The sequence below is a fragment of the Syngnathoides biaculeatus genome, chromosome 4, assembly GCF_019802595.1.
Source record: "Syngnathoides biaculeatus isolate LvHL_M chromosome 4, ASM1980259v1, whole genome shotgun sequence".
In the NCBI taxonomy this organism is placed as follows: Eukaryota; Metazoa; Chordata; class Actinopteri; order Syngnathiformes; family Syngnathidae; genus Syngnathoides; species Syngnathoides biaculeatus.
Genome location: NC_084643.1, coordinates 6,423,980 through 6,438,686, shown reverse-complemented (window position 1 = coordinate 6,438,686; position 14,707 = coordinate 6,423,980). Strand labels below are relative to the sequence as shown.

At 44.0% G+C, this 14,707-nt stretch overlaps 1 protein-coding gene across 1 annotated transcript in view; it reads right to left on the bottom strand.

The window, feature by feature from the left end:
* The window catches only part of iqgap2 (IQ motif containing GTPase activating protein 2), a 34,735-nt gene that overhangs the window by 15,454 nt on the left and 4,574 nt on the right, over positions 1-14,707 (bottom strand). Inside the window, exons 2-12 of the mRNA XM_061817284.1 lie at positions 12,592-12,691; positions 7,536-7,692; positions 7,296-7,373; positions 6,484-6,560; positions 4,250-4,317; positions 4,006-4,119; positions 3,734-3,912; positions 1,894-1,981; positions 1,602-1,765; positions 1,261-1,348; positions 37-200 (exon numbers count right to left, since the gene is read on the bottom strand). Of these exons, the coding sequence (XP_061673268.1) occupies positions 37-200; positions 1,261-1,348; positions 1,602-1,765; positions 1,894-1,981; positions 3,734-3,912; positions 4,006-4,119; positions 4,250-4,317; positions 6,484-6,560; positions 7,296-7,373; positions 7,536-7,692; positions 12,592-12,691 (1,277 nt within the window). The remainder of the gene's footprint in view (positions 1-36; positions 201-1,260; positions 1,349-1,601; positions 1,766-1,893; positions 1,982-3,733; positions 3,913-4,005; positions 4,120-4,249; positions 4,318-6,483; positions 6,561-7,295; positions 7,374-7,535; positions 7,693-12,591; positions 12,692-14,707) is intronic.

Below are 14,707 nucleotides of genomic sequence, written 5' to 3'. Positions count from 1 at the left end.
CATGAGCAACAATATGTCAATTATGTCAATTCATACCCTCGGGCCTTGCAGTTGCAAGCTAAAAAGCTCATTCTGATATAGATTGGCCGCTGTCTGGTAAACGATTGGCAGTTGAGCCTCTGGGCTCATAAGTTCCTCCACAGTCACCGCTGCGTCGCCCAGGCGAATGGCGGTATTGATTGCTGAAACGGCCTCTTGTTCTGGGGGGGGGGGGGTGAAACAGAATAAATCGACAGATTAAATAATGTTTGTGAACATATTTCCAACAGAGATAATACAGTATTGTGAGCACTGATAGATGTAGTGGGTCCTTTAAAGGTCTAGTGTCATCCCAATTAACATTCTAAAATAGATATTGAAAGGAAAAATACATTATTATTTTTCAATTCAATGTCTACACGGAAAAAAAAAAAAATCTGAGCGGAGAGCACGCCATCCATGCCAAAAGTTGCAGAAGTCTCATTCGAGATCCACGTGGTCGCCATATTGACTGCATTTACTGTCCGTGACGTCACTCCGGACATTCGCCACTGAAAACACGCCGCGGCCCCGACTGTAGGACACGCCCCTTCAGACACGGAAGCTCTTTTCGAAGAAAACATCTCACAACCGAGTGAAGTGTCCGGGACAGTATTACCCTATTGTTTCGAGCCATATTTAGATGACATGCGGCTCACGGCCAAACCACCTCCCCGCTCTATCCACCACCACGGCAGTGATAAACGCCCACTTCCGGACATAAGCCACCACGGCGACGAGCCACCCCGGCCGACAAGGCCGGTAGCGATCCACAAGGCCTGTGGAGGCCGTCCTTCAGCGGCTGCTGCATAGAAGCCTTTCGATGCACACGTCGACACATTTAGCAACCCTGATTTATGGATTACGCCCCGCCCCCAACTATTTTATTTTTTAGTAGCTATATACGCACACCTACGTGTCATTTGGAACCCACAAAGCTCTCGTCCTTTGCATCCGTGCAATCCATTTTTCACGACAAACCGGGTCTCTTGCAAACTTATGAAGGGTACAAGCCGGCATTTTGGCTAACAGAAAGGAACAACGAGCTACCTTCCCGGAGGTAAAACTAATCGAAACAAACGAGTCATGCATGTCACTTCCTGCTTCTTCTCGAAAACAAATCCCTCGGGAGGATTTTCATGGCGGGAATTACAAAAAGCTGTATACGTCAAAAATCATGTTTTGTGCTGATCATGCATTTCATGACAGTGGCACTTTGAATGTGCACGTGATAGTGCTTACTTCGTCTTTCAGCCTCTGCAAAGTCATTGCAAGAGCTGACGACTCTCTGAATCTCATCTTTATCCACTAGAACTCCCTTGTCTTCATCCTGCAGTAAAAAATAAATAATAATGGATTGATGCAAATATATGCAAATTCATTGTGGTCACATGACAGCAACACATGACTAGAACCTTTGCTGAAACTAAAGTCATATTCACATCTCTATCGGTTTTAGTTCCAGATACCAATATTTACATGTATTGCTTGGAGGCTCATGCGATACGATTGGCATGTTGCTGGGTTTCATGGTCTAACAGTCTGTGTGGATCAAACATCGTGCAAACCCGACGTCGGGGTACCTTGGATTTATGCTGACAATACGTGGTGAAATGTTCCAGGTAGCAGCTTTGGTTCGTGTCCTGCACACCAAGCAGGGCCAGCGCTGGGAGCCTCAGCGCAGCCAAAAGGGAAACTTCATCCTGGGCACACACGGCCTGGTTTACCTGCCCTACTGCTGCTTGGACTGGAGACCGAAAAACACAGTTTATTCTGACGAGCCAATGTGTGACTTTGTGTAGAGACAGTGAACGCTAATAAGTTTAATTTAACACATTTAAAACATTTATGGTCACTGGGAAGATCTGTCCTTACTGTTGACAAAGTCTATGCAGCTCTGAATCTCCTGCTGGGTGAGCATCTCCTCATAAACATCTCTTTCCTGAGTACAAACTGTGGAGTACTAGGACAAATGAAGAAAAAAAAAAAAAAAAAAAAGCATTTATCATAGAAATTAACATGGCATATTTTTAAAAATCAACTTTCAAGTCAACTCCCGAATGTTGGTGGTGTCTCGGGGAAATAAAAGCAAATGAGAGACAAGTTGCCTTGTTAATGTTTGCTGAAGTACAGCTGACACTGCAGCAGCTGGAATGTGCTGGCAAGGCTTACGGCGCGAGAGTCATTGCGGGCAACCGTTTTTCTGGGCCACTACAGTTGAGGCTGTTAGACGTTGCAATTGGAACCATCTGCTTGGACGACTTTCGAAGTGATGTCTTACTCTCCTGGACTATCCAAAGCAAGTCGACGGAGCGTTATTTGACAATTTTACAACAGAGCGAGCCTAAACAAAAGACAACATTGACACTTTCAACAACTGCTCAGGAGGTTCTACTTTCTTTAATAGTCGTTTATGCATCAATCGGAGGTGCAGTAAAGACTAAAAGTAGAATCCAGTTTACTATGAACAAAAGTGAGAAACGCTAGAGGTGGATCGGGTTTATCCTTTGTCCACTTTTTGTTTTCACATGCACAACTGGTCCTTCTTTTTTTTTTTTTTTTTTTTTTTTTTTTTTTACGTCTTAGTAAATTATGCATTAAACCTAATCCGAATGACAAAATCAAGTCAGTCACAGTTCAGTTTTGGCAGTGAAAATACGGTCAACCAACACATAGAATGGACCTTTCCGACCAGTCAATCACTCGTACAATAATAGCCAATCAGATAGCCGCGTTGTCTTAACCCCTCCCTTGACACGCCGCTCTTGCCGTATTGTCCCACAAGCAATGCTGGTTGTCGGTAGCGTGCGCTTGGAAAAGTTAATGTTACGAAGAAAATGGTCCTCAGACACGCTTGGGGAACGTGCAATTCTGATGAAAGGTTACAAGGGGCCTCCTTGATTCATTTTCCAAAGCCTAAAACACAGTTGAAGTGTCTACGATGGATTAAGGCTCGCGGAAGAACGCACGTATAACTAGATGTGGACAATATCAACAAACACAAGGCTGTATGTTTGAAGGTAAGTGAGGGAGAAGGCTCTTCTCTGAGTTTGATTGAATTACTATCAGCGCTTTATACATTGCAGGAGAACAACTTTCACTTGGTTAGCGTATCACTGACCTCCTGAACGAAGTGCGTCATGTTTTATGCCGAAGAGTCGGGTTAGTGATACGTAAATGCGCCATGTCATGCAAGAAACTTTTAAGACAGAGCACTAGGTTTGATTACGAGCCAAGTCAAACTTTTTTCATCTGGTGACTACGGTACTGACGGAGTTAATTACCATTGTTTAAATGTAGAAAATCGAACCTAACTCGCCTAGAAAGACTACAATGATATTACTCATGAGCTTTCCTAGTAAGAAGTACTCACCATGCATACATGCGCAGTACGATTCCACTATTTTATCCTGTTTGATTTCAATATGAAGTTTGTGCGGCGTCAAACTTTTTTTGCATCGATCGCCAACGTTTCGCTGTAACTCTGACATTGCGTCCTGCTCTGTCCAAAATCTTAATTCCGTGTACATTTCCTTGCGTGAAATAGTTGAAACCTCTCTGTAGAACTCTCTTGGACAAGTCTTAGACGTATTTGGCCAAAAAACATACCGCAATATTATCCGCGTGTGGCAAATGTAGCTAAGGGGGGGGGGGGGGGGCGGCGCTTAAGATCGCCAGTCAGAAAGGTCCATTGACTCCCGTTTAAAGCTCTTACACTCCCCGAAGACTGCTCTTGTTTCCGGGACTTGGCCTGGCTCAGCGTGTCCTGATAGTCCTGCGCCAGAGCGTCCTGGGTATTCCTCAGCATGGCGTTCGGATTTGTCAGGGCCGCCATCGTCGCAGATGCCTGACCCTTGTCGATTGCCTCGTTGATGGCAAACACCGCCGCGTGCACTTGGGACAAGAGTAACGACAGTAAGTGTTTGAACAAAAAGCACTGCCTGATTAAAAATGTCAACCTCTAGAAATCTAGATAAGAGGACTTACGTGCTGCTTCATCCACCGAGAGCTCATTGGCGAGGATTCCTCCAATCTTACTGAAAGCTGGCATTTGAATACCGTACTTGTCGAGCTCACTCCTCATGTTACTGATCTCTTCCTCTGGGGGACGGATACACACGGGGGTTGGCTAATTAGTGAGTGACTAGTAAAGCTGAAAAATGTATTCAAATGAAAACAGGCAGATGACTGAGCTTTGAGGTTAAAAAGAAGCACATTCTAGTCTTGTTACCTGTGAAGGCCACCTTCCCTAACAGGTCCTGGATCTGCGGTGCTATACCCAGTTTATACAAGTATAAGCTGAAACAAAACAACAGTGTGCGTAAGATTAGCGGTAAAACTTTAGCAAGCGCCGAGAAGCTTAGGACAATCTGCAGCTACAAAGGGCAATAATTAACTGAAAGATTTGTATGTTTTTCCTTCTTAATAGGAGATTATTCCTGGCTGTTCTTTGATTATTTTATTTATTATTACTTTCCACTAATAACACAGAAACACCACAGGGAGGTGGTGTTGGCTGAGGATTCAATAAGCGGCGAAACCACCCACTCGGGCTCGTCTTCGAGTTCAATGAATTCAACAGATAGCCGACTGGAAACTTCATCAAACTTTCATCGGCATGCGGGTACCCGATAAGTCGGAATGAATTATAGATACCGAAAGGCAGCCGTGGCGTCGGAGCAACTCGCACAATACCTGCGCGGGTTGATTATTCCGCACTTTGGGCAGTTTGTGTGCAAACACGGAGCGACCTCTGCCCTCGCCGCATTGACGGAGTTTCATTCATTCCGAGACAAACACAGAAACAGCTGACCGGCATCAATAACGGCGAACCGGCGGGACTTTAACACGATCAGCTGATCAATTGCTTGGAATAACTTGTCTCAAAAAGATGACTCCAACAACCGGTTACTTCTTTTCACATCCAAACATTGTTTTCTTATTACTGGCGACATTCTGTTCAATCGTAAATCATTTCAGTCCGTACGACGTTGTTGCTGTTTGACATTTTTCCACCACATTGTGTGTGCCTACAGAACATCTGCTGCTTTGACCCCGCGCTCACAAGTTCGCGCGCAGGGAAGCCGGGCAGCCTTGTGGGAGTCCCGCTGGATTGGAGGAAGGAAGATGATGTGTGTGCATAATTTGGGAAGGAAACCCAACTCTCAAACGGGCCGAAAGACTACAACGAAGAAACAATCCAAGCAGCTCACGTAATCTCTCCCTAAATCGCTCCTGCTGACCAGATGGTCAGGCAGATAAAAGTGACACTCCATTCATGCCACGACGCCGTGAAATATACGGTGTATATGTATCCAGATAAAACAATAAAGATAGGGAAATACTGCCACTTTATTGAGAAAAATTTGCTGTTGAGAGGCTGGAATCAGAAGATTTGGAATACAATCGTGCTAAACCACGGGTGTCAAACCCAAGGCCCTGGGGCCAAATCTGGCCCGCCGCATGATTTTATCTGGCCCGCGAAGGAAAATTATAAGAATCAACTTTCATGATTTTTTAAAAAGAAATATGTACTAAATTTTTAAATTGTCATATCATAAACGATAACATTGAGATATTACAAGCAATATTCTGTGCCCAAACATCAATAGTTCAAAAACCCATCACCCTTGATTTGTGATTACAAAACTAGCTCATAAATCCCATTTGTAAATACGAGGTGAAAGATTTTCATGGTTTCACATTCATATTAGTGGCCCTCTGAGGGGAAACCGTAACTACAATGTGGCCCGCGACATAAAATGAGTTTGACGCCCCTGTTCTAAACGATTTCAATGTCAATCAGTTGTCAATTAATTGATTGTGACACCTTCGCGTTTATTGATCTGCATTGCACACAATCAAAGCTCTGGTGGCCTCGTTCAACCTACGACTGCTGCCATCCATAATGGCTAATAATCAACATCCCCCCACGGGCTAATTTCAAAAAGCCAAAAAAAAAAAATGGGGTGTGGAAAGTCCATCTATAATTCTCTGTGTATTCTCATAAAGCATATCATAGTCATGTTATCGAGACATTTTTGGGTCAAAACAAAGGACATACCATCTTGAAAAAAAATATTAAAAGCTGACTAATATTGTGTGATCTAAAAACACAATAAAAGGGATCAGCACAGATGTTTACAAAATATTTTTCTCTCCGCTTTTAAACAATTTAGGTCATACAAGTGAACAAGGATAGCCAACAGGTGTTGCTTTCATAAAAGTACAACATGCAGGATTACTGCAAAAAGTACATCTATAGACAATTCTCACATGATTATAATCATTATATCTGCCAGGTTGACCTCTAAGACGTCGTTTGTTTAACTCAATGAAAAGGTGTGGCGACTTGACAACAGCATATCCTGTCTTTGCGCAAAGTTTTCTGTGTGATCAATTCGGCCGTCTCGATCGTGAATTTAATAAAGCGGCTCAAATGTACTGTGTGCAAGGAATTCGTACCTCAGCGCATGTATGCAGTACACCACTTTCGGCATGTTTTTGCGGTCATACACGTCTGTTGTTTCGGGGTAGAATATCTGAAGGAGGGAAAAAAAAAAAAAATGTTTTGAAATATTTCACTGTTCTGTTGCGAGCAGCCAGTGGCAAATCATCAAACAAAACAGTTTAATTGCATTTGAAGCAACTAATGGCCATAGTAATCAATTATTAGGATCTCATTCTCTTCTGTTTTATCCCACAAAGTGTTTGTGACGGGCAATTTACGTCATTGCTAACAAACAAAAAAAGAAAAACATGCGCGGAACAACATCACATGCCGCTGCTCTGTTTGGGGACCGTTGGATCCAGTCGTGACAATTAGTCACCTCGTCGACCTTTCGGCAAGTCTACGTCTCACACGGAGTTGCGAGCAAAACATTTTCAATCATGATCCAAGGGAGTAAACTTCCTGGCGTTCCGAGCACCGGGATGCAGTTCAGACTCTTTTCGCTTGCCAATTGTGTTTTAATTATCTCTATCTTGAATTATTCTCAAATAAAGATATTCCCCATCGCTGGTTGCCTGGCACTTTGCCGTAATGTTTCTCTTACAGGTACAGGATGTGTACAAGACTTTGTGTGAAAAACCACACAACTTGTACGTAGAGAAAGAAGTTTGACCGCTTTTGGATCGGGCTCCGCCTCAAAATGGTCGTAACAAAAGGTTTCTTTCCGGAAAGCTGTGGTGGCTAAAATCAGAGCAGATATACAGTATGCAGGTATGTTGTAAAACAAGAGCGCGACTGTTTTGGCCCCCCTGTGCACGCCCATTACCTTCGGGAGACCCACTGACTCCATGGCCCTGAGCCACTGCACCGTGTTGTCTGTATGCCTGAAGTGGAGTCCGTTGGTCTGAAAGAAAACATGAATAAAAGCTGGATTGTTCGTTCATTCATTCATTCATTCATTGAAATTGCACTCTTAAAAAAGTGCGTCATTTTGAGGTTGTACAGTATTGCACAAAATAGAAGCGAGAACAAAAAATTCCCCCCAAAAAATAATAAAAAAACATACCCTATACCGAGACTGATCTTTGTCATAGATCCTTTTTACGGAGACCATTTTGGGGGCAAAGAAGTTGGCGAGTTTTCCAAGGTAGACCCCATTCCTCAGTCCTTCCTCCAGTTCTGTGGTGGTAGGCAGGTCTTCTTCCAGGCAGGCTTCCATCCACCTGACAACACAGTCCAAGTGAGCTCAAAGCAGGAAAATACTTTTCTGCAAGCAACAAAGCGGGGGGAAAAAAAGATGAGAAGTCGCTCTTGACACACTTAGTTCTTTGGTTTGGGGTCATATAAGCCTTGTTTACTTGTCGACACTATTTTCAATTGAAGTTAAAATGATAAAAACATTTAGCCCTGGCTTTAATTCATCCATTCTGAACTGAAAAGGTCCCACCGAGTCTTGGGCTGAATCTCCAGCTTTCCAACTGAGGTCACCGGCAGAGAAGAAATATTGATATAAAAGATTTGTGAACTGCGTTTAACCTGCGATGTGAAAAGCAGCAATTCCCTGGCAACTGGTTGGGTATCTTCTTCTAGAGGGTTCGGTAAATCATTTGTTAGGCTGTGAATAATATTGGTTTGAGAATCTGTTACACATTATCAAGCTGGATTGGAGTGAGGCCATTTTTAAGAGTTGGAGTTCCACCCCTGCCCCACTCTGCTGCTGGAAATCTGTATTTGTGAGCTTTTTCTTATGTCCTCCCCCTTATTTCCTAACAACCGAATAATCTATTTACCTCAATTACTTTGCATCATGTTAAGTGTAAAGTAATAATGTGTTTACTCGGCCACAAAAACACCTTGCTTGAGTGAATTAAGGTACTCCAGAGACCCAGAATTTGACCTAATTTACCAAACTCTTTTGACAACAGGCGGCACGTTGGATCGGCTGGTAAAGCGTTGGCCTCATAGTTCTGAGGACCTGGGTTCAATCCCGGCCCCGCCAGTGTGGAGTTTGCACGTTTTCCCCGGTTTTCTCCGGGCACTCCGGTTTCCTCCCACGTCCGAAAAACATGCAACATTAATTGGAGACTCTAAATTGCCCCTAGGTGGGATTGTGAGCGCGACTGCTTGTCTCTACGTGCCCTGCGATTGGCTGTCGACCAGTTCAGGGCGTACGCCGCCTCCTGCCAGTTGACAGCGGGAATAGGCTCCAGAACTCTCTGCGACCCTCGTGAGGATAAGCGGCAAAGGAAGTGGATGGATGGATGGATGGATTTTGACAACAACTTACTGAGATGTTTGACATTTTCGGGGACGTATTTGGCGGGAACGGAGTCAAAAAAGGGACATCGCGCCGGTCAGAAATCACTTCCTGTATTTAGAACAATGTAGGGGGGGCGAGTCACCTGGAGAAGGACCGGCTGGTTCCATGTTTACAGCTATCAGAGCGGACCTTCCTGTCATTGTCCAACCTGCGGCCCGCCAGGAGAAACCAAGCAACTCTTGTGTTGCAGTCTCTTCTCGCAGCTTCACGAGCACAATTGATGATGCGGCTCCGAAGACACGCTTGTCACATTTTTGTTAGGTGTTAGTGTACCGTCAGATGTATGAAACTGGACGCTAGTTGTTGGTAGAATGAGAACAACACAGAAAACGTCTATTGGAAAAAGAAGACGCGCACAGGAGAGATTCTGTATCACAGCTAAACAAACCTCGACAAATGTAAACAAACATTTTAGTCTTTGGTGAGAGGGCAAAGTCTACCTGAAGAAAACGCGCTGGGTCATCAAAAATAAGAAGGTCCGTCGACTGTAATGCGTTAAAACCGGAAAATCAAAGTAACAAAAAACTGGATATTTTGGTTACCACCAAGCAGCAGAGTAGTTTACTTTCTACTGTTGTGTGCATATAACGTTCAGAGCAATTACAGTAATTTCCGGCCTATAAGCCGCGACTTTGTTCACACGCTTTCAACGCTGCGGTTTTATGGGGTGATGCGGCTAATTTGTGCATTTTTTTTCGAACAGCTGCAAGGGGGCACTCCAGCGGAAAAGGTAAGTGTGAGACCAGTGGAATACATGTGCCAAGGAAGTGACTTTTACCAGTATATATTTTTTTAAACCGGTCCTGTTAGCGCTGCTTTTTTTGCCGGTATGTTTTCATTTTTTTCTGTTAGCGCAGTGCAAGCATTAGCGCTGCGCTAGCATGTTTCTGCCACGTCTCAGTGATTTTTACCGGTATGTTTTTATGTTAAGTGGCTCTGTTAGTGCTGCGCTACCGTGCTTTTTTTTTTTTTTTTTTTTTAAACCAGCCCTGTAAGTCCTACCCTGTTGTTGCTATATTAAGTAAAGATAAGGTATTAAAACTTTGAATACTCTGTGTACCGTCTTTCTTTGTTGATATGTCATGTTTCAGTGTGAGTTTCAATGTGGGCACTTGCGGCTTTTACACAGGTGCGGCTTATGTATGCATCAATTGGTATTTCCTTTACAAATGTACTGGGTGAGTCTTATAATCCATTGGGCTCTGTAGGCCAGAAATCACGGGAAGTGAAATCAGAGATTTCGCGGGGCAACATTCATTCAGGGCACGCCAAAGTGCTGCAGCACAGCGGCTGGGTAACACTGAAACCGTTGCTAGGGTGGACGGACGGGTCTCATGGAAGTGACACGGTGCGGATGAGATGAGTTATTTTGGCAGCAGTCGACCATGAACGGAATAGAAAATATATGCATAAATATGCATCCAAAACCCAAGACAAACTGTCCCGTTTGCATGCAAACTGTGCATTGAGTTGCTATAAATAGGCCCATTTCCTTCTTCTTGCAACACGATTCTCACAGGTATCACACACTTGTAGATGAGCAGATTCAATCCTTGTTCAGAGAATCCTGACTGCTGACCCCGAAGCGTAAATCCTAATCCGCTGCTATCCCTGCTTCATTAGAAATCTTAATCCTAATCCAATTTGACACCTTTTTCAGAATAGAGGAACCACGCTTTCTTTTCACAATTGACAAGCGTACAGTTAAGTGAGAAGCAGAGGAAGTTAAGAGAATGAAACTTGCGTTTGAAGGAAGCAGCTGTTAGGGTTTAAGGCCTCTCGGGTAAGCAAAATCAAGACTTCCACATATTTTATCTTGCTCACTTCAAATATTAACCTAGGGTCATATTGTAGGTGACGAGGTTTGCACTTGTTCTAACCTTACACGCACTTGAAGATCCGATGACATAGCAAATTAGAGGCAAAGTCTAAGTGAAAGTCTGAGTGCGGCGCACACTACAGTACGACAAATGTCAAAAATCCAAAATTACTGTGGTTGTAAAAGATACTTGAAAAGAAGTGGTTTGTCTCGAACAATTGCTCCCAACAAATGTTAACGTCATCTTGGGTGAATTGCTTGATTTGAGTCCCTCAGGGATGATTGAGATCTTTTCCGAAAGGTCAGCAGAACTTCAATTCGCAGGAGTGTCTGCAGTAGCGTGTAATCGCCTCACATGCGTGTCCCAACAGCTTCTTGCAAGCATCATCGTTTTTAAAGTTCCACTGTCATGAAATGGATGATTTTTAGTATGTTATTAATAAAAAAAAAATAAAAAAAGAAAAAACGCAGCCGGTATGGACCCATCCGTTTTTTTCACCGCAAAACATGATTTTGACATATATGGCTTTATGTAACTCCTGCCATGAAAATTCTCTCGAGGGATTTGTTTTCGACAAGAAGCAGGAAGTGACATTGGAGGCAGTAGCGCGCTCAAGCGGACTCGTTTGTTTCCATTAGTTTTACTTGCGGGAAGACAGCTCGTTGTTCCTTCGTGTTAGCCAAAATGCCAGCTCGTTGCATTGCGGGATATTGCTCGAACACTCGAAAGGATGGATTTACCCTTCATAAGTTTCCAAGAGACCCGGTTCACCGTGAAAAATGGATTGCACGGGTGCAAAGGACGAGAGCTTCGGGAGTTGAAAATGACAGCTAGGTGTGTACAACTACTAAAAAAAAATAATAATAATAATAATAATAGCTTGGGGGGGACCACGTAATCCGTCTCTCATAACGTAACACAAGATCCGCGTACGTATGACAGGGGCTTTGGCCAGGCTGGTTCATTCATACTGTCTGAGAGTCTGATGTTAGAAGTGAGCCGCATATCATCTAAATATGGCTTGAAACAACAGGCTAATATTGCCGGAGACTTCGCTCAATTGTGAGAGATTGTGGCTCATCACCGCCGCTGAGGTGGATCGGACGGGGAGGCCGTTTGGCCGCGGGTGGATCGGATGGGAAGGTGGTTTGGCCGTGATCCGCATATCATCTAAATATGGCTCGAAACGATAGGGTAACGTTGCCCCGGTCACTTCACTGGGTTGTGAGATGTTCTCTTCTTCGAAAAGAGCTTCCGTGTCAGAAGGGGGCGTGTCCTACAGTAGGGGCCGCAGCGTGTTTTCAGTGGCGAACGTCCCAGTGTGACGTCACGGGCAGGAGATGCAGTCAATGTGGCGACCACTTGGATGTCCCATGAGACTTCCATAACTTTGCGCACGGATGACGCACTCTCCGCTCATATTTATTTTTTCGTATAGACATTCAAGTGAATAATCTATGTATTGCTCATTTCAATATCTATTTGAGAATAGAAAACTTGGGTTTTAAACAACTGCAGCTTTTGTGGTTGTCTCCTCCCACTTCAAAAGCATAATAGGTCCATGAAATATGAATCCCTTTATAAGCAGGGATGCAAATGGTGCGCAGTTATGCATGTGCACTGAATATCATAAAAGCGCACCAGATTCAATTGTGACTCGTCACTTTTTGGGAGAAGGGAGCTAGACGTGGCACAAAGAGTGCCGTCATTCGCCAGTGAATAAATTTTGGGAGTTAAGCGAGCGAACGGAATCCCTCGACAAATGGATCAGTTCCTTCCTCAGGCGCAAGTGGATGAGCGTGGAGGGGCAGCCAATGAGGTGGCAGGATTCTTGGGAATCTTTGTCTCGCCGTACAGTGGCTACGATGACCCGTCAAAATGTGAAATCGGTTAGTGAAGCCAAAACAATAATAATAAATCAAATTAGACATCTGATGGCTTTGAGTCACCTTGCAGCTCTTCCGTTGACACTTGAGTCTTACCGTTTGGCCTCCTCCAGATGACAAAGGTACTCGTAGGCGATATTCTGCCGCCGCCTCTCATCCATCTCCTCTGCTGACAACCTCTCATCATCCTGAATGGCTGCAAATATCAAAACACAAATGCTGTTATGGATCATTTTCACCGCTGTCAACAAAAGCCGTCAATATTAGGCTTATACACAAATGCAGCTCAAGTAAAAATGTAAACACGTCATGGATACTGGTAACTGGCTTTTCAGTCAATACAGAGCCAAATTAAAAATAAGACAATATTAAAAGGCTCTAAATTGCCCGTAGGTGTGATTGAGAGTGCGACTGTTTGTCTCCAAGTGCCATGCGATTGGCAGGGTGTACTTTGCCTCCTCCCTGTTGGCAGCTGGGATAGGCTCCAGCACTCCCTGTGAACCTCGTGAGGATAGGTAGCAAAGAAAATGGATGGATAGAGAACATTAAAAGGACTAGGAAAGGGGTGTCAAACTCATTTTTCTCGCCGGCCACATTGTTTTTCCAGTTTCCCTCAGAGGGTCGTTATGACTGTGGAACAAAAATATTTAATTGTCTCATCATATTTACATCATCAATTTATGAACTAGTTTTGGAATCAGAAATCAAGGGTAATGTCTTTTTCAGCTATTCACGTTTGGTAACACAAAAATACTTGTAATATCTCAAATTTATCATTTATGATAGATGACCATTTGAAATTTTGGAACAGATTTTTACAAGAATCATGGAAATTCACACCCTAGATTTGGCTTCGCGGCCACATAAAACCATGTGGCGGGTCGGATCTGGCCCCCGGGCCTTGAGTTTGAAACCTGTGGACTAGGGGCTTGTGTGGGGATTGACTAAATCTAAGCAGGGGGAGTCCAACGTGGGTGGGGTTTCACTCTCTCAGGACTCTGAGTATTTTTTTATATTTAACAATCACACATGATGATGAAGACTGACTGGTTCATTCCAGTTCAAAGTATTTAGGAGCGGCAAAAGTCAACTTCATCTCACGTTCTCGTGAACGACCGTGCAGGAGATGCAAACTGGGCAGACACGAGTCCTATCCAGTGGTCCCCAACCACCGGTCCGTGGACTAGTACAGGACCGTGAGGCATTTGTTACCTGCCCGCAGTGAAAGAACAACAAATTTAAATCATTTCTGTTCTATTACAACATGCGAGTCACTGTTTTTATTATTTAATTTTGGACATCAACCAGATCTTTTCTGCCGCAACAGCTGTGTGTCAAAAATTTATATGTCGAGATTGCACCTAACGCTTCCGTTTCCAGTTTCCGGTCCCAGCCGGCTCAAACGCTTCTGTTTCTGTTCCAAGTGGGTTGGCTAACACCAGGAGATCTCAAATAACAAAATCATTTCATAAACTAATTCATCCATCCATCCATAAGTTCATTACATTTTCTGAAAAGAGTTTTGTTCAACGAAATGTTCGTCAACGAAACAACAGTTATCAGGACTCGTTCTTAAAACACAAGTTTTCAGTAAGAGTTAACTCTCAGGCACCAAGTCCGCTTTGATACGGATACAGTCGTAGGTTTCTCCTCGACACAGGCAGAAGTACTTTTACGAGGTTCAAAGTCCACTCTCATTGAGGAGCTCCGGAACTGCGGTCTGGTTTGGCTGCCTACAACAACTCCGACCCTCTACTCGTGGATCGTGCCCAATGAGCCCGCCACAGCCGGTCTGCACTGCAAAGAAGGTTCGGGAACTATCGACTGGCAAGTGACCTCTGCTGGGACTTGACCTTTACCTGCAGCTGAACGACTTCTCCCTGGCAATGTGTCTTCCAGCGACCTAATCCAATCACGTCTGGTTATTTCTGGCTCAGTGAAGAGCTATTCCTATTGGTTGACCAACCCCCCCCCCCCCCCCACCTCCCACCCAAACAATTCCCGGACTTTGGATGCACCCACGTATGATTTTCACATAGAATAAGGAGAACGTGATGTGATTGCATCTCACGAGAGGTGTGCCTAATAATTTGTCAGGTCAGCACAAAGGACGCAAAATTTTTATGTGCACTCTTGAGAGAAACAACGGTTGTGTGCTCAAGGCTGCGTGATGCAAGACAAAGTGGTTCAACCGGTTGACTGATTATCCTAA